Source organism: Cyprinodon tularosa, unplaced genomic scaffold, assembly GCF_016077235.1.
Source record: "Cyprinodon tularosa strain WSP-4 unplaced genomic scaffold, ASM1607723v1 ctg381, whole genome shotgun sequence".
NCBI lineage: Eukaryota > Metazoa > Chordata > Actinopteri > Cyprinodontiformes > Cyprinodontidae > Cyprinodon > Cyprinodon tularosa.
This window is the reverse complement of record NW_024039098.1, coordinates 98891-116147: the sequence shown is the minus strand read 5'-3', so window position 1 is coordinate 116147 and position 17257 is coordinate 98891. Positions and strand designations below refer to the sequence as shown.

At 38.3% G+C, this 17257-nt stretch overlaps 1 protein-coding gene across 1 annotated transcript in view; it reads right to left on the bottom strand.

The window, feature by feature from the left end:
• Positions 1-17257, bottom strand: part of LOC119791157 (membrane-associated guanylate kinase, WW and PDZ domain-containing protein 2-like) — a 172715-nt gene that overhangs the window by 153453 nt on the left and 2005 nt on the right. The window contains exon 2 of the mRNA XM_038297085.1: positions 1849-2064. Within this exon, the coding sequence (XP_038153013.1) occupies positions 1849-2064 (216 nt within the window). The remainder of the gene's footprint in view (positions 1-1848; positions 2065-17257) is intronic.

Below are 17257 nucleotides of genomic sequence, written 5' to 3'. Positions count from 1 at the left end.
TCAAGGGATGCACTCGGAGGCCTTCCCTGCATTTAAAAGCGTCTGAATCTCCGTTGATCAAGTTCTGATGATTCAAGGTATGATTGTGTGTCTATATTAGGGGAAACCATCAGGTATCATCTGCTGATTAAAAACCTCCGGCATCAACAGTGAGTCTCTTAAGGTCTGCTCCCATTAAAGCCATTGATTATCATCATAGCAGCCAGAACATCCTGTTCTATGTAATAGTAACTGTGCGTCGGCTGATAGCTTAAAGAGCTTTTTAATAAAAACTTAAAGGCACTTTTCATTCAGGCTTCATATGTCCAGAGTAGAACTGTTAAACCCAGATACCAATCAGAGTCATTCAGGATTGATATTTGCAGCGACCAAGTTCATCGCTGCCAAATATACAGATAAAACAAGGATTTTGAACAGTTTAAAATTTTTATCACTGTTTTCTATTTGCTAAATGTCAAAGCAGCTGCCTTTATCTCCTGATTCTTAGAGATGGAGTAGAGACTTACTTAACCCCTTAGGAGCAAATTCCGCCTAAAATAACATATGTTAATTATAGCAACTACAGCTGCAAACTATAAATTGGAAATACTATTGTTTTTATTTGTATAACAGAAAGGCATTGAGGAATATTATTTCAGGTGGAACCACTATTTTAAATGTCACCATGTCTGATTTATAGGTGATTAAACAAAGAAAAAATGAAAAATATTTTCAAAATAAACACTCCAAAAAAAACATGAAACCCAATAGAGTAAAGTCGTGCTAGCCTCGTGAGACCACCCTGATCTCGCGAGCTTTCAAGATTTCACTCGCAGATCAGTCTGGAGACTCTCCGTTGAAGAAAATTTGGAGCCGTTCACCAAACGAACGTCCAATCAGCGTTGGCTTTGAGGCGGGTTGAGGTGTGACGCAACGAGAAGCGCGACAGTTCAGTCTAAAGAACATGGCGGCTTCAGCCGATGAAACTAGCGTGGCTATCGAGCAGGTTTTATCGGAATTACAGAGTATTTGTTCACTGAAAGAAGAGCAAAACACTGCTCTGGAGGCTTTTCTCAGAGGAAAAGATGTTTTTGCCCTTCTCCCGACTGGTTTCGGCAAGAGTAGCCTGGCTGTTAGTACGTCATATGCTTCATTGATCTGATTAGTTTATTTGGCCCGTCTATCACCAACATAGGCCAATCGGCTAACCAGTATTTTCGCCCCTTCCCAAAATGACTTCAACGGAAGGTTTCCAGATGGATTTGCGCCGCATATCCATCTGGTGGAGTCAGGTTAAGACTTCATAGATCCACATCTTGACTTTAACTTAAGCAAATGTGGACTAAATATGTTTTTTCTACAAAGGTTTTATTGGGCCACGTGCTATGTGGAAATATGATTTTGGCATGATGCTAAAAGTTCAAAAATTCATTATTCCAGAAATTATTTGTGATTTTTTTTTTTTTACATATTTCAGAAATTTTAAAGCATTTTAAATAGCTCATTTTAAAGGCGTGTGCATAAAACACCATGTGAAAGTGTTTTAGCCATTTCTATAAATATATAAACATGAGCTAGTGTCAGTTTTTGCCCTGTACCAGGCCTGCAGGCTCAGGTTGGATCTGATGTTTTTACTACAAATGTAATTATTCAGGCAGTAAATTCATGTCATTATTAAGTGAATAAAACGATTCCGTAAAAAAAAATTAAAGCAATTTTATATTTACAGAAACTCGTACGAAGGAGGCGCTTTACTGTTGCTAAGCAACCACCTTTGAGGAAGCTGAGCATCTAACTTTAAACTGATTCAGGACCTCGGTCTGGCCGGTGTGACAATGCCGGGTCGTCCTTCGCTGAAGGGGTTCTTACCTGGAGTGACGGCGACGCCGTTGCCATTGACGATGGGCTTTTCCTCCTCCTCCTCCTCAGGGGGCTCGATGCTGGCTTTCTCCATGTTGCTGACTGACTTGTTCCGCTTTCTTTTGCCCTCGGAGCTGGGTCTGGCGCCCGGCAGCAGCTGGTCCGTTACATTTAGCAGCAGAGCGCTGGGCTCAGCTGGAGGCTTTGGGGTTCCGTAAAAGTTGTCTGCAACGCAGAAATAAGAAGAGGAGAAAAGAAATTCAGAACTATGGATTAAAATCTGCATTCTGCTGACCCTAAATGTGACGACAGAGGAGCAAATTGACTATAAACTGGTAAAAAAAATAAAACTAGTAGATTTTTTCCGACATATTTGCAATTTACACATAACTGCTAATGTAGAAAAGTTATCAGTTTTTCAAGAAAATTGAATAAAATTTTCAACTAAAAAGCATAAATCTCAAACACTGATGTTCTTTGACATTTTTAAGGTTCAAATTGGATGAAATAGGTCCAGAAGCTTTATAAATTAAGAAAATTATGTGACAAAAATCCCTGATGTCTTTTAAAACTGCAGTAGTAAATTTATAAAATGTACATCTGGATATTTTAATTGAGGTACATCGACTCTTCTTATTGGAAAAAAAAACCCCTGGAGACGGAGAGGCAGAAGCTGCAACATGGCTGCTGTGAGTCTGCACTGTTCAAATGTCCTTTTGATGCAGGTCAGGAGCCAGAATCTTCCATTTACACTCTGGAAATTATCCAGGACACCATCTCCTAAATTTACAACCTAAACCTTAGAGGACTTCTAGCATTTTTCCTAATCTGACCTTATATAAATTTTAAAAATAACCTTAGAGGTTGTTTCATGCTAATTTCTATTTTTTCAATGTCAGAGAATATTATTTCATCATGGGAATAAGTTTTTTCTTCGCAAATATGTTAAAGTGCTCCAATGTGGCACGATTTTGAAAAACTCCATTTTATTTTTTTTATATTATTTGTAAGAAAAACTCAATCATCTTTCATAAGATAAATGCACTGATTAAAGACTTGTGGCCAATGTCTGATTTACCCACAAAAAAATATCTTTACACTTTAAAAAGACATTAGAAAAACAGGTTTTACTTTTTTATTCTTTTTCTTATGGCCATTTGAAATCAGAAGCAGAGCTGGCGTCATTAATGCGATGGACAGCATTCGTTATTAAACAGGGTTTTACTAATATTTAATAAAAAAGACGAGATGATTACAGAGTTATAAAGATTAATTACTTTTATCATCTTGTATTAGCAGTTAGCTGAGTTAGCATTTCTGGTAATGAAGTTATTAGGTGTAGAGCTGGTGCTAAAAATATTTTCTGATAAGTTTGAAAAGGTTTAATACAAAAAAAAAAAAACAACCCAGAAACGTATGGGTATATATCTTCATATTCTCATCAATAAAAACTAAAATCCATCAATCAATCTGAAAGTGTGAGGTAGTGCCCTAATGTCAGCCCTAATCCCTCTATAGGGCTTTACCTAGTGGTTACGCCATTTTAGATGAGTGAATGTCTACTGGATGAAAAAGTATCGGACTCAAATTTCCCACAATGCACCTTGAAAAGTAGTGATCATCCATAGTCACTAGAGGAGCAGATATATCCTAGAATGCTTTGTTGGGAGAGCCCTCTGTTAGAGTTATTGAATGACAATTATAAAATTATTGTGTGGGCATATGAAACATTGAAGAAATAAGATGCTACATTTCTGTCCTGTGATTCAGTCAGGAGGGTCATAAACGTTTATGACCTGCATCCAGTAGGTCATGAGGAAGTCACACTGTTGTGTGAGTTCCATTCAGCCAGTTGGTCATTCTAGGGTCATAAAACCCACCCATCTGTTTTCTGCTCTGTGAATAAAAGCCTTTCTCATTCCTGCAGGAAAAGCAAAATCCTTTTGTGCTTCAGATTCATTTTTGTCCTATATGAAATAAGAAAAATGAACTCACAATATTTTGAATCTAACACCCTCCTCAAAAAGAATCGTGGGATTTGTTGTCATGGCGGCCCGCTGTCGCCATAGGCCGTCACTACCCGACAGCGGCGACAAATAAGATGGTTTTGGGGCGACAGTGGCGTTGGATGTAGGAGTTTGCCCTGAAGTCGAAGGATTGACGGTTCAAGCCCCGACTCCGACTTTCAGTGTCGTTGTGTCCTTGGGCAAGACACTTCACCTAGATTGTCTACTGATGGTGGTCAGAGAGCCCGGTGGCGCCAGTGTAGGCCAGCCCCGCTTCTGTCAGTGAGCCCCAGGGCAGCTGTGGCTACAGTGTAGCTTGCCACCATCAGTGTGTGCGTGAATGGGTGAATGTAGTGTAAAGCGCTTTGGTCAAGTCTCCTAACTTGAATACAGGTGCTATATAAGTTTTACCATTCAGGCACAGTGCAGGGAGGCAGAGTCACGTGACCGACGGGGAGCGAAAAGTAGTGATCATCTGTCCCAACGGTCAGTTATCTGAGTTCACTATCTAGTCCACGCTCTATATTGATTGAGGGATTTTGGTCGGAAAATTTAGTTTCTCTTATTTCATATATTAATTTATGCTATTTACTTGCTATAAAAGTTTTCAATCAGCCTGTTTCACCTGCAAGGCCACACAATTCCCCTTTGTGAGGGTGTTTTTATACAAGAATTAAACAGATTCTTTCTCAAGGTTTATTCATAAAATGTTACTGTTTAACCAAAGTGTGTGTAATTTGTTTTGACTCTGACAACTTTCCATTATTGTAAGTAAGCGGAATGAACGCTGCCCAGGCAGAACAGGGCTGATTACCCTATGATAAGGGCCTTAAGATGAACTGTTTTCTCTTTGCAATGATAAAAATAAAGTGCCAACTGAGTAAAATCCATCAATCTCTGTTTATTTACCTGAAGTGAATGGTTGAATACTTCTTTCCCACTGCAGGGATTTAGGGGTTAGGGCGGACATTCGGACGTAAACTAAATTTGAATGCTTTAAAGATGGCTAACAATGCCTAATGTAGTAGTTAACATGTTTTAAAATCTTAAAACCTAATATTTTCGACTTCATGAGTGCAAAAATCAACATTTCTGCTCATTTAGGGTGTAATTGTAATAATTGTTTTTTCTATTGAAATAAAAACAAGAACTTATATTTGTTTTTCTTGTAAATACCAGAAAACAGATCTTTTATCTTGCAGGGAGAATTTCCTACTGATTCAGACCTAATTATGATAATTTGCAAGGCCAAAGGAAAACTGGGGACAGCTTTTGCTTTGAAAGACGCCATAAAATGAAAACCTTCTGAACCACAGCTGTGAGCAAAATCCCAAATGGGCAACAGAGATAAGAAGCTGAACATGTTGGGTCTTAAACCAACTACTGGACTAGTGTAGCATGTTTAAATTCACTACTAGCCCAAATTGGTCTCCAAAGACTGTTTTTTTGATAGCGGCCATGAATTTCATTTTGTGTCAATCCCAGTGGGTGGCAATAAGAGGACAGGCTTTTTTTTAAATGACCTTTTTATTTTAGATAAAACAGAAAATGGAGTTAAAATATAAAAGAGAACAGAGCTTGCATGTAGGTTGATAGCTTAATTTCTCATCTGGAGGAACATTCCTTGTCAAATAACCTAAAAATAAAACAGATTTAAAAATCCTCTTGAAATATATCATATACAACGACAGCGATGGCTGCATACTCAAACACAAACACTCTGACCTGCAAACAGTTCTCCGACCACTTAATTCCTTGCCAAACAATTTGATTCTATGCTCTCCACATCAATCACTTACCAGACGTGTTCAAATGTTCCTGGCATTGAACATTGGGCTTCAGATAAGCTTGGACTGAATAACAAGCATTTCTCTGTGAGTGTTGGTCTTTGGTCAGAGCCAAGTACCCACTGTCCCTGTAGGAGCTGCAGTTTTGGAATTGGCACCGACTAAACAAACCCTTCCACAGTCCTCTAAGTTGATTTTACATCGTTACTACGATTCAATTTGAACACTGGCCGCTGTCCATACCTCTGTAAGCCTCCATCACTCACTTTGAAAAACTTTTCTTAGAGGGATCTTGATTCTTTTTCATATTTAAAGCTTCAGTTTGCACCTTTAAGTCATTTTAAGGCATTTATTGGCTCTTCTGGTATAAGAGTTTTATAAGTGCTAAAATAATTTCATTTATTTTTAGTAGCAGAGCCTCAAACAACCGTTGATAAGAAGAGGCTTCCGACCGTACGATAACCGATCTGTGATGCTGCGGGCTTTTTTTCTCTTCCCAAAGACCTGAAAATCTTTTTATATTTTTTTTCCCCACCACAGATTTTCCATAAGTAAACTAAAACTGCTGCTAAAACCAGTCCCTCAGTGGTTCTGCTAAACAAAAAAATTGGTTAGAGGGACATTTATAAATCACTTTAAACATCTGATGTTGGATCTTCTGTTGCTTTCTAAAATGTAAACAGAAAATCAGAATAAACACAAACATAGTAATGTTCTAATATCATATTTTAACAATTAGAATGTTTAGAAATACTTTATTACAAGCTGAGTAATACAGTAATACAAAAATACATCTCATAAAAAAATGAAAAGATTAAAATAAAGCAAAGGTAGTGTATTGAGCAGAGTACATATATGCAAAAGTAAAATATAAAATATTAACTAACGATTATAAACAGGTGAATAGAGGTAGAGTTACTGGGTCCTTCCTGGTACGGAGTCACAGACAGATCTTCATTAGAGTGATGGATTGTGGGTAGTGATAACAGCTAAAGCTACATTTGCAGTCGTGGTGTTGAAGCTTCAGTGCTCCTTATTGCTACAAATCAGGATGCTACAAAATTCTACATCTGTAAAATTCAATGCTTCTAATGTCTTTCCTTCCTTTTGTAAATATGGATCCAACCAATGTCTACTTTTCTAGATCCAGATGCCTATAACGGCTGTTCAACTTTAAGGTATTATACACACTTCTAAAGTTTTTTTGTTGTTTTTACTGTGATAGCAAAATCACTATAATTAATGGAAATATAACCAATTATTAGAGATAACCCTAACATTTGTGCTTTTCACAGAGAACTAATAGGATGGCTCAGATTGACCAAGTTTGTAAATACTTGTTGACAGAAACAAGACCTGCGGTGAACTCGGGAGTGTTTACCGATTCCATCCATCTATCCATGTATGTAAGCCTGTATGTATGCATGTATATATGTATGCATGTATGTGTGCATGTATGCATGTATGTATGTATGTATGCATGCATGCATGCATGTATGCATGTATGTATGCCTGTATATATGCATGTATGTATGTATGTATGTATGTATGCATGTATGTATGTATGTATGCATGCAGGCATGCATGTATGCCTGTATGCATGTACACTCACCGGCCACTTTATTAGGTACACCTGTCCAACTGCTCGTTAACACTTAATTTCTAAGCAGCCAATCACATGGCGGCAACTCAGTGCATTTAGGCATGTAGACATGGTCAAGACAATCTCCTGCAGTTCAAAGCGAGCATCAGTATGGGGAAGAAAGGTGATTTGAGTGACTTTGAACGTGGCATGATTGTTGGTGCCAGAAGGGCTGGTCTGAGTATTTCAGAAACTGCTGATCTACTGGGATTTTCACGCACAACCATCTCTAGGGTTTACAGAGAATGGTCCGAAAAAGAAAAAACATCCAGTGAGCGGCAGTTCTGTGGGCGGAAATGCCTTGTTGATGCCAGAGGTCAGAGGAGAATGGCCAGACTGGTTCGAGCTGATAGAAGGGCAACAGTGACTCAAATAACCACCCGTTACAACCAAGGTGGGCAGAAGAGCATCTCTGAACGCACAGTACGTGGAACTTTGAGGCAGATGGGCTACAGCAGCAGAAGATCACACCGGGTGCCACTCCTTTCAGCTAAGAACAGGAAACTGAGGCTACAATTTGCACAAGCTCATCGAAATTGGACAATAGAAGATTGGAAAAACGTTGCCTGGTCTGATGAGTCTCGATTTCTGCTGCGACATTCGGATGGTAGGGTCAGAATTTGGCGTTTACAACATGAAAGCATGGATCCATCCTGCCTTGTATCAACGGTTCAGGCTGGTGGTGGTGGTGTCATGGTGTGGGGAATATTTTCTTGGTACTCTTTGGGCCCCTTGGTACCAATTGAGCATCGTTGCAACACCACAGCCTACCTGAGAATTGTTGCTGACCATGTCCATCCCTTTATGACCACAATGTACCCAACTTCTGATGGCTACTTTCAGCAGGATAATGCGCCATGTCATAAAGCTGGAATCATCTCAGACTGGTCGCTTGAACATGACACTAGCTACGTTTACATGGACACAACTAATCGGATTGAAGGCCTGATAAGATCAAAAATGTTTCATGTAAACATGTCAGACTGAAGATTCTAATCCAATTCGGTCCGATCGGATCTAAATTTAATTCCGAAAGAGAGAGGTGGTTTTTGCCGATCGCCATTCCGATTGGCGTCCATCTAAACACCCATTCGGATCTTAAGAGTAAAATAATCTTCACTGCGCATGTGTGCGACATCAGCGTGACGTTTTTCCGCCTTGTCAACAACAGGAAACCACCGGTCGCTCTCGCTCTTGTTGTGAACAACATGGCGGGAGGAGTCTAGGAACGCCGACTTATACACTCAAGTTCATTTAAAGCTGCAGGAAGCAGGAATTTATCCTCCTCCTCTTCCTCTTCTTCCTCTCCACAGCCCACTCGCTCTCCCACACCGGTTCAATCGCTCATTCTCTACATTTTCTCTCGGACATTTCGCTGCCAAGCGCTTTTTTCCTCCTTTCTCCTTTTTTCTTTCCGCTCGCTCCGAGCGCATCGTTTGTCAGGTCTCCCAAAAACCAGACGCAGACAGAACTGCCAAGTTTGGCAGGAAGTTCTGCGCATGCTTAAAAGATTTAATCTGATCCAACGCTTGGTACATGTATACACACGTCATGATCGGATCATTTCATTTAGTGTCCATGTAAACGGAGATTTTGAATTTCCGATCAACCAAGGTTTGGATCGGATCGGGGAAATTTTGCGCATGTAAACGTAGCTACTGAGTTCACTGTACTCAAATGGCCTCCACAGTCACCAGATCTCAATCCAATAGAGCATCTTTGTGATGTGGTGGAACGGGAGATTCGCATCATGGATGTGCAGCCGACAAATCTGCGGCAACTGTGTGATGCCATCATGTCAATATGGACCAAACTCCCTGAGGAATGCTTCCAGCACCTTGTTGAATCTATGCCACGAAGAATTGAGGCAGTTCTGAAGGCAAAAGGGGGTCCAACCCCGTTACTAGCATGGGGTACCTAATAAAGTGGCCGGTGAGTGTATGTGTGTATATATGTATGTATGTATGTATGTATGTATGTATGTATGTATGTATGTATGTATGTATGTATGTATGTATGCCTGTATATATGTATGTATGTATGTACGTATGCCTGTATATATATGTATGTATGCCTGTATATATGTACGTATGCCTGTATATATGTATGTATGTATGTATGCCTGTATATATGTATGTATGTATGCCTGCCTGTATGGCTGTATATATGTATGTATGTATATATAGCTGTATGTATGTATGGCTGTTTGAAAGAAAGTATTTATGTATGAAACTAAGTGTTTATATATATATATATATATATATATATATATATATATATATATATATATATATATATATATATACGGCTATATGTATGTATGTATGTATTTCTATCAAATCTACCTAAAATGTATCTATTTTGAAAGTCTCTGCTGTTCTAGAAACAGGAAGCTGCATGTTAAAGACCTGACCACATGTAAGTAGGTACTCATTGCATGAACCTTTAATCAGTGACACAGAGGAAACAGCCTTTTAAAAAGCATTAGATATCTATCTGATTATGGGAAAAATATGAACCTGGCCTCAGTTAGCCTCGATAATGTCATGGCAACAGCAGAATCGGATGTGGAGCAAAAACATCAATCTATTTACTGTTAAGTGACCCATACCTACAGGCAGGATTTTCAGAGTAAATTAATACATCAGCAGTAAAAAGCCTTTTGTTTTAATTGTTTCTGTTAACAATATTTAATCAGTTAAATAAAACGGACAACTTTTAAGAGCTTTGAACAGAGAAGACGAGTTTAGCTTGTAGTAGGGTTGTGACCCTCCTTATGAAGACATTTTCTGTCAAGAGGAATTCATTATAAATGACACTTTCTCCTTAAGACTAAAAAATGAGGGCTAGAGTTAAAAGAAAGGATTTTCTTTAGAAAGAAAAAAAAATCAAACACTATAATTGCTATGGAGGCCTTATGAAATCCAGCAGTTTGCAAAAATCAGCTTCAGCCACAGACTGGAATAGTTCGTTGAAGGTTTTAAAAAAAATAAAAAGCTTATCAGCTCAGCTGCACTACGTGCTTCACGTTGCTCCTGGTAGAAAGATCATACATGAAAAGACGACGTGTGAAAATCCACAGGGATTATTTTTATGCTTGGGAATTAGGAACACAGCCAGCAGTGACGGCAGGAAAACACCAAGAGAAGCCAGATGGATTTAAAGGGAGTAAAAGAAAAAACAAAACAAAAAACACCAGTTTCTCTCAGTGCATTGGAAAAAAAAAACATCCTAAAACATCACCTTTGGAAGGAATAGAGAGAAGATTACAGGGATGGTCGGGATTAACAGCCCACAAATCCTGAGACCTGATGAGATGAATATTTGCCTCCGACAAGAGAGAAAGTTCCTAACTTACATCACACACGCAGCCACGTGTAGCTTCTGTCCTCAAAGAACATCATAAGCCCGGATGCCTCATGAAATGTCATTCTAGAGACCTAAAGTTAAAATACCAGGATTTAATAGAAAACCAAATTGCAGTATTCATGTTCAAAGTAAGACATAGCCTATTGCCTGGGAATATACAAAAGACGTTCTCTGAAAGGGAGGGAGGGTACGATTTAGGGGTGTAAATAATAATCGTTTTGTATCGATGCATCGATCCAAAAGCCGACGATCCGATGCATCGACGCGTCCGCAAGATAATCGATTCATGTTTGTTTTTTTCCTCCGGTCTATTTTTATCCATTTACTCCTGGGCGTAATTCTCCCTCCCGTGCTGCGGTGCCGCTAAACCTATTTTGCCCTCCTACCTCGCTTCCTGGTTATACTCTTACAGCAGTTTGTTGCAGCAAGCTTCACACAGACATTTTTAAATTATGCTCAGTATTGAAGCGTGGTCTGGGCTACACGCTGTGGGTCTAGATACGGCCGAGGCGGAGAGGAAGTGGGGGCGAGTTTAGTCCGACGACGAAGGGACAATGGGGCAAAAGTGGCGGAGATTCAGCTGGAAAAAGGGTCCCAGCGGTCTCGCGCACCTCGCTCATCTAGCGGGTCAGACTTCACGAGTTGTTTTCCGCAATTTCGGTCATAAAAACAAAACAAGCCGGCCTCCTGTCTGGTGCACTGTTTGCAATCAGCTACAATCTGGGAGAGGAGCAGCGGAGCGTCTCTCAAGGGGGCGGTGACGCAACACTCTGGAGCCTTCTTCTTCTTTTTTTTTAATGGCGGTTGGCAAACAACTTATAGGTGCATTACCGCCACCTTCCAGAATGGAGTATGGACCAGACAAACTATTATATTCTCCCTAAAATACCCGTTCTTTCTAGAAAATTAAAAATACTACCAAAAACTACATCCCCAGATGACCTTTGAAACAATTTCCTTATATGTAGTTTATTTTTATTCCTGTCTAACTCTCTACGCAACATCTCTCTTTCCTGAGTATATTTATTACATTCTAAAAAAATATGTTGGACAGTTTCTCTGGAGCCGAGGTATTGCATTGAACTCATTACACTGATATTGTGCAGTATTTTTGCAGTATTTTTTGATGCAACTTTTCTACTTCTGTTATTTGCTGTTGTTTCTAAAGAAAATGCATAATGATATTACAGCTTTCATTGATTTATTTCAAACTTGAAACTTTGTTTAGCCTGTAAGGTGTAAAAAAAATAATAATAATAATAAAAAGTAGCTAAAAAAAAATTTAAATCGATTAATCGAATCGAATCGAATCGTGGTGTATTCTTGAGTATCGAAAATAATCGAATCGTTGGGTCAGAAAAATCGATACTGAATCGAATCGCCATGATGGATATGATTTACACCCCTAGTACGATTTAGGGCTGCAACAACGAATCGATAAAATCGATAAAAATCGACTTTTAAAAGCGTTGGCAACGAATTTCATCATCGATTAGTTGTGTCGCGCGATTAATGCGTCATCCGCCGCCGCCGTCATCACTGCCACTTGACTGAAACGGGGGAAGAAAAAAAAATACGTCAGAGCGAGCCAGCGCCGCAGGTGCAGTGTTGCCAACTCAGCGACTTTTCAGACCCCTCCAGCGACTATTTTTCAAAAAAGCGACTAGCGACAAATCTGGTGACTTTTTACGGTGTCACTGGCGGCTTTTGGAGACTCTTAAGTGAAAGCATGTATCATTCCTACTCTGCCGTGGGGCGCCTCCCCCATCCTAACCCCGTTCTCTGTCCCTCTCAGCGCTGCAGTCAGAGCCGCAGGATGTTTACCCTCAGCACCAGACTGCAAATGAAGCGTGCATGCGCCGGGATTGACGGCACAAATTGATCACAATAATTAAAATAGCCTGCGCTTTGTAAAGGGAAAAAAGTCATAACATGCAACTTTTGTCAAATCAAATTAACATGGCATGGAACCACCATGTTTGTTTCATTTTAAAGTGGGGAAACGTTACGTTAGTTTCTCAGGTAGCTCATCTGATGCTTTCCTTACCGTGTTAGTAGGTTACAGACAGTGATAAGGTTGGCTACTTATTTTACTTTGAATTTCATTTGAATTAGCTTAAGCAGCGTTTATATTTACTTTATAAATAAATTAACTTGCAAATTATGAGGGCAAGGCTTTTAAAGTTTAAATCTTCTGGCAAAGATAAAGAAAAGAAGATCCTGCAATTTATGGAAGTAAAGCAGATTAAAATCCAGCAAGATCAGTAATATGTCAATTAATTATCTGCCACATTCCCATGTAAATATCTGTCTTTGGAGGATGTGTTTTTTTAGCACCCCTAGTTCTCTCATTTTTATTCCAAATACATTTTATAATTTCAATCACAGATCTATTTTTATCTCTATGGTTCAGTATTTTCTCAAGTAGCAGCTTTAACTGCTATACTTTCCTGTCTTAAAAGGCAGAACTCTTCTAGTCTAAAAAAAACTCATTTGTTGAAATGGGGGGGCCTATTGTTTGAACCCCTTAGGGGCTTTTAAAAACAAAAATGTCTTTTTGTGTGCTTTATGAAACAAAGTAGCCTATATTTTGTGGATGTACAGCTACATTTCTCATGTAAGTTTGCGTAGTTTTAACACAAACATTTATTTTTCATATTGCACCAGTACAGTTAATGAGCAACCTGTACTTGTGTGCTTGTTTGTTCTGTCTAAAATGTTTATTTTGGAATAAAGAGGTTAATATAAAAAATACTTTTTGTCCGATTCATCGATTAATCGAAAAAATAATCGGCCGATTCATCGATTTTTAAAATAATCGTTAGTTGCAGCCCTAGTACGATTTAAGGGGAAAGGGAAATTTTAAGACTAATAGATGTAGAACAACAAGGAAAAGATTATGTTTATCAATTTGTGGAGTTAAATTGTGGAACAAACTAAATGAGAACCTAAAGCAATGCCCAAACATATTCCTTTTCAAAAAAATGTACAAAGAAATTATTTTCAAAAGGTATAGAGAAGCATTGTAGAAAGTTTTGTTTATTTGCATATATGTATGAAGGTATATGTGTATACATATTTATGTATGTATATGTGTAGGTAGGTATGGATTTAAATGGATATATATAGCAACATGATTATAAATATTGTAAATTAAAGAAATACAAGAATTAAAGGGGTAGGAGTACATAAGTTTTACTTCTTCCTACTCCTTTTCGCACATGTAATAGAGGTATATTAATTTAGGAAAGAAGGGTACATTGTTTGTTGTTTTTCTCTCCAATGTTTTTAAACATTGTTTTATTGTTGTTTTTGTTTTTCTCTTGCATGTTCGAAATAAAGAATAAAAAAAAAATAAAGTTAGCCTTTTTTATTATTTTACACATATGGTTACGACTTGGACACAATAAGTTATACTGAACAGACAAAAACATAGGGCAAACTTGAAGCAATCACCTCCAAGCTAAACCTAAATAGAGGTCAAATGTTCAGCCACAGTTAAGCCTGAAGCTTGTTGATAACTGGGGAGAAAGAGCTGCACAGCATCCACTAGTATGCACATATTTGAGCATACTCTAGAAGGTGTAGATTGGAGAAAAGCTGGTTTTTAAAATTTTGATTCTGTTACTTTTCATTCAACTTTCGAAAAAGAGCAGCAGCTCATCACAGGACCTCTAATCTAAAGTTATTTCCAGGTTAAATAAAGGTGAATCAAAAATCCTTCATTTGTGCAAAACCCCACACTGCAAAAACAATCTAGAAATAAGTCAAAATGTCTTAAATTAAGTGTATTTACCCTCGATTTAACTAGGTTACTAAGATGATTTGTCAATGGAATGATGATTTTTACTCTTAAAATAAGGTAATTAGATAATATACACTTGAAATTATTACCTTTTAAATGTAAATCGTATTGTTCCATTGGCAAAGTGTCTCACTTACCTCCTCAATTCAATAAAAACTTCACTTATTTTAAGAAAAAATGACATAGATCTCCATTTTTTCCAGTAGAGATATGCATTTGCAGCGTTAATTTCAATTCAATTCAACTTTATTTCTACAGCGCCAATTCACAAAGCGTCATCTCAAGGCACTTTACAGAGATAATTCTATGGAAGTAAATCAGTGTCGCTGGGATTTGAATTAAAAATGGCACTGAAATTTAAATGTTGTATGTTTGTACTTATTGCTTCAGTGTTTAAATATATTCAGCACACATTTTGGACCTAAAAAAAATTCATTGTCATTATTTCAAAGTGATTACATTTTCAATACTTATTTTTAGGGATGCACGATATTGGGATTTTGGCCGATATTCCGATATTTTAAAACTCATGTAGCCGATAGCCGATATCGATACCGATGTTAAAGCTGGACAAAAATAAGTAGTCATTGAAAATAGCAGTTTTGTTATCCATTTCTGACACTTTGAAAAATAATATACTCAAATATATTTTCATATGCTGATATCAAATTGATTTTTAAAAACGTGGTATCGATCTATCTTACTTTCAAAATCTCGTGAAATTTCATCGTTCCGTTACAAACTCGTGATATTTAGCAAATTCTTGTGAGATTTTGTTAGTAAAATAGATCGATACCGCGTCAATATATCAACATATGAAAATATGGCTAAATTTCGTGAATTTTTGGGGGATTTCGTAGCATAACGATGACATATAGCAATATTTCATTAGTAAAAGAGATTGATATGGTGTTTTTAAATGGCAATATATCAGCATATGAAGATATTGGGATATTTTAATGTATCAATATTTTTTCCCTCGTCTTTAGAAGTTTTTAAGTCTGTAAAAAAGAAGTTTTTGAGAAAGAAGAAGAAGTAGTATTTTTTATTTTTTTAGACTTTAGAAATTCAGAAGCTGATTAAATATCGGTGGGGTGGCCGATGTCCGATATTCAGTTTTAAGGCCGATACCGATAGGGGGCCGATTATATCGTGCATCCCTACTTATTTTTCAGTTAAATTTTTCAGTGTTATAAAAATCTGCATATAAAAAAATTCAACCTTTCAAAATTCAAACTCAATATTTTCAGCCTCCTGGGATTCAACTGGCTCTATTTCACTGTCTTAAAATCGGCGTCTAAATTCAATGTAAAAAGGGAAGGGTTATTTCAGGTCATAGACATTAGCAATGGATTGTGGCGTCCAACACCCAGCCAATCCCGTGACGTTTTCTTAGTCACGTGACGTGACGCTTGCGGCGCTCATAGTGAAGGAAAACCAGCATGACGGAGCCGGTCATGCAAGCTAACGCTAACTCAACTACAGTTGCCCGCCGGGCAAGTGCAATGAAATTTGTACTCTCCCAACAATAAAAACTACTTGCGATCGGGCGATGGTTAACATCGAGCCCTGGGTGCCCTATTTGTTGGTACTCGCCGATACCGATACCATCATTTTAGTGCTGGATCAGGGCCCCGCCCGATACTGGTATCAGTGCAACACTAGTATTTACCCCCTTTGAATACGTATGACTTAAATATTTAATTGTCATTTTCCTCTATAATGAAGTAAAGTTTTATAGCTCAAAATAAAAAAGGGGGGCATGTTATTATTAATGATCCAGGAATCTAAGGCTATGTTCACACTGCAGGCCTTAAAGGAATAGTACACCCAAAACATGATTAGCCTTCATTTTCTACTCACCCCCATGCTGAACAACACTCTGGAGTACTTTTTTGATATCTCAAATGCATCTGGAGATCTGGGAGGCTTCTTGCTGTCTGCTGACATTCAAATAATGGAGGTCTATGGTGACCGAGACAGAAAGGTCCATAAAAGTCCACAAAAAACGTGTCAATATTCCTCCATACTGCTCGTCCAATGTATTCCAAGTGTCCTGAGTGGGTAGCGTCCAGAATTTACTCGAAACGAAGTCATTTAGAATGTTTTTAGAGCATAAACAGTAGTGTATAGGATTTCCTGAAAGCGCGCACACGCGCGCTCACGACGCTACGGAAGCCGGCAGATCAAACCAGATGAAAGTGCGCATTCAGCGTCTGCTCTTCCAATAATGCAAGCGTAGAAGAAGAAATGTGCTGTTTACCTGTGCAAAGAAAGAAACAACGAAAGAAAAATATCTGAGGACTTCAGTGTTGAGGAAGAGCATGAGTTCTTTGCCGAGCTGAATGCGCTGGTTTGGTCTGCCGGCTTCCGTAGCGTCGTGAGCGCGCGTGTGCGCGCTTTCAGGAAATCCTATACACTACTGTTTATGCTCTAAAAACATTCTAAATGACTTCGTTTCGAGTAAATTATGGACGCTACCCACTCAGGACACTTGGAATACATTGGACGAGCATTATGAAGGAATATTGACACGTTTTTTGTGGACTTTTATGGACCTTTCTGTCTCGGTCACCATAGACCTCCATTATTTGAATGTCAGCAGACAGCAAGAAGCCTCCCAGATCTCCAGATGCATTTGAGATATCAAAAAAGTACTCCAGAGTGTTGTTCAGCATGGGGGTGAGTAGAAGATGAAGGCTAATCATGTTTTGGGTGTACTATTCCTTTAATGCTCAATTCCGATTTTTTTGTGAAATCGGATTTTTTTTGCGTGTCCGTTCACACTTCCAAATATATGCGACTTGTA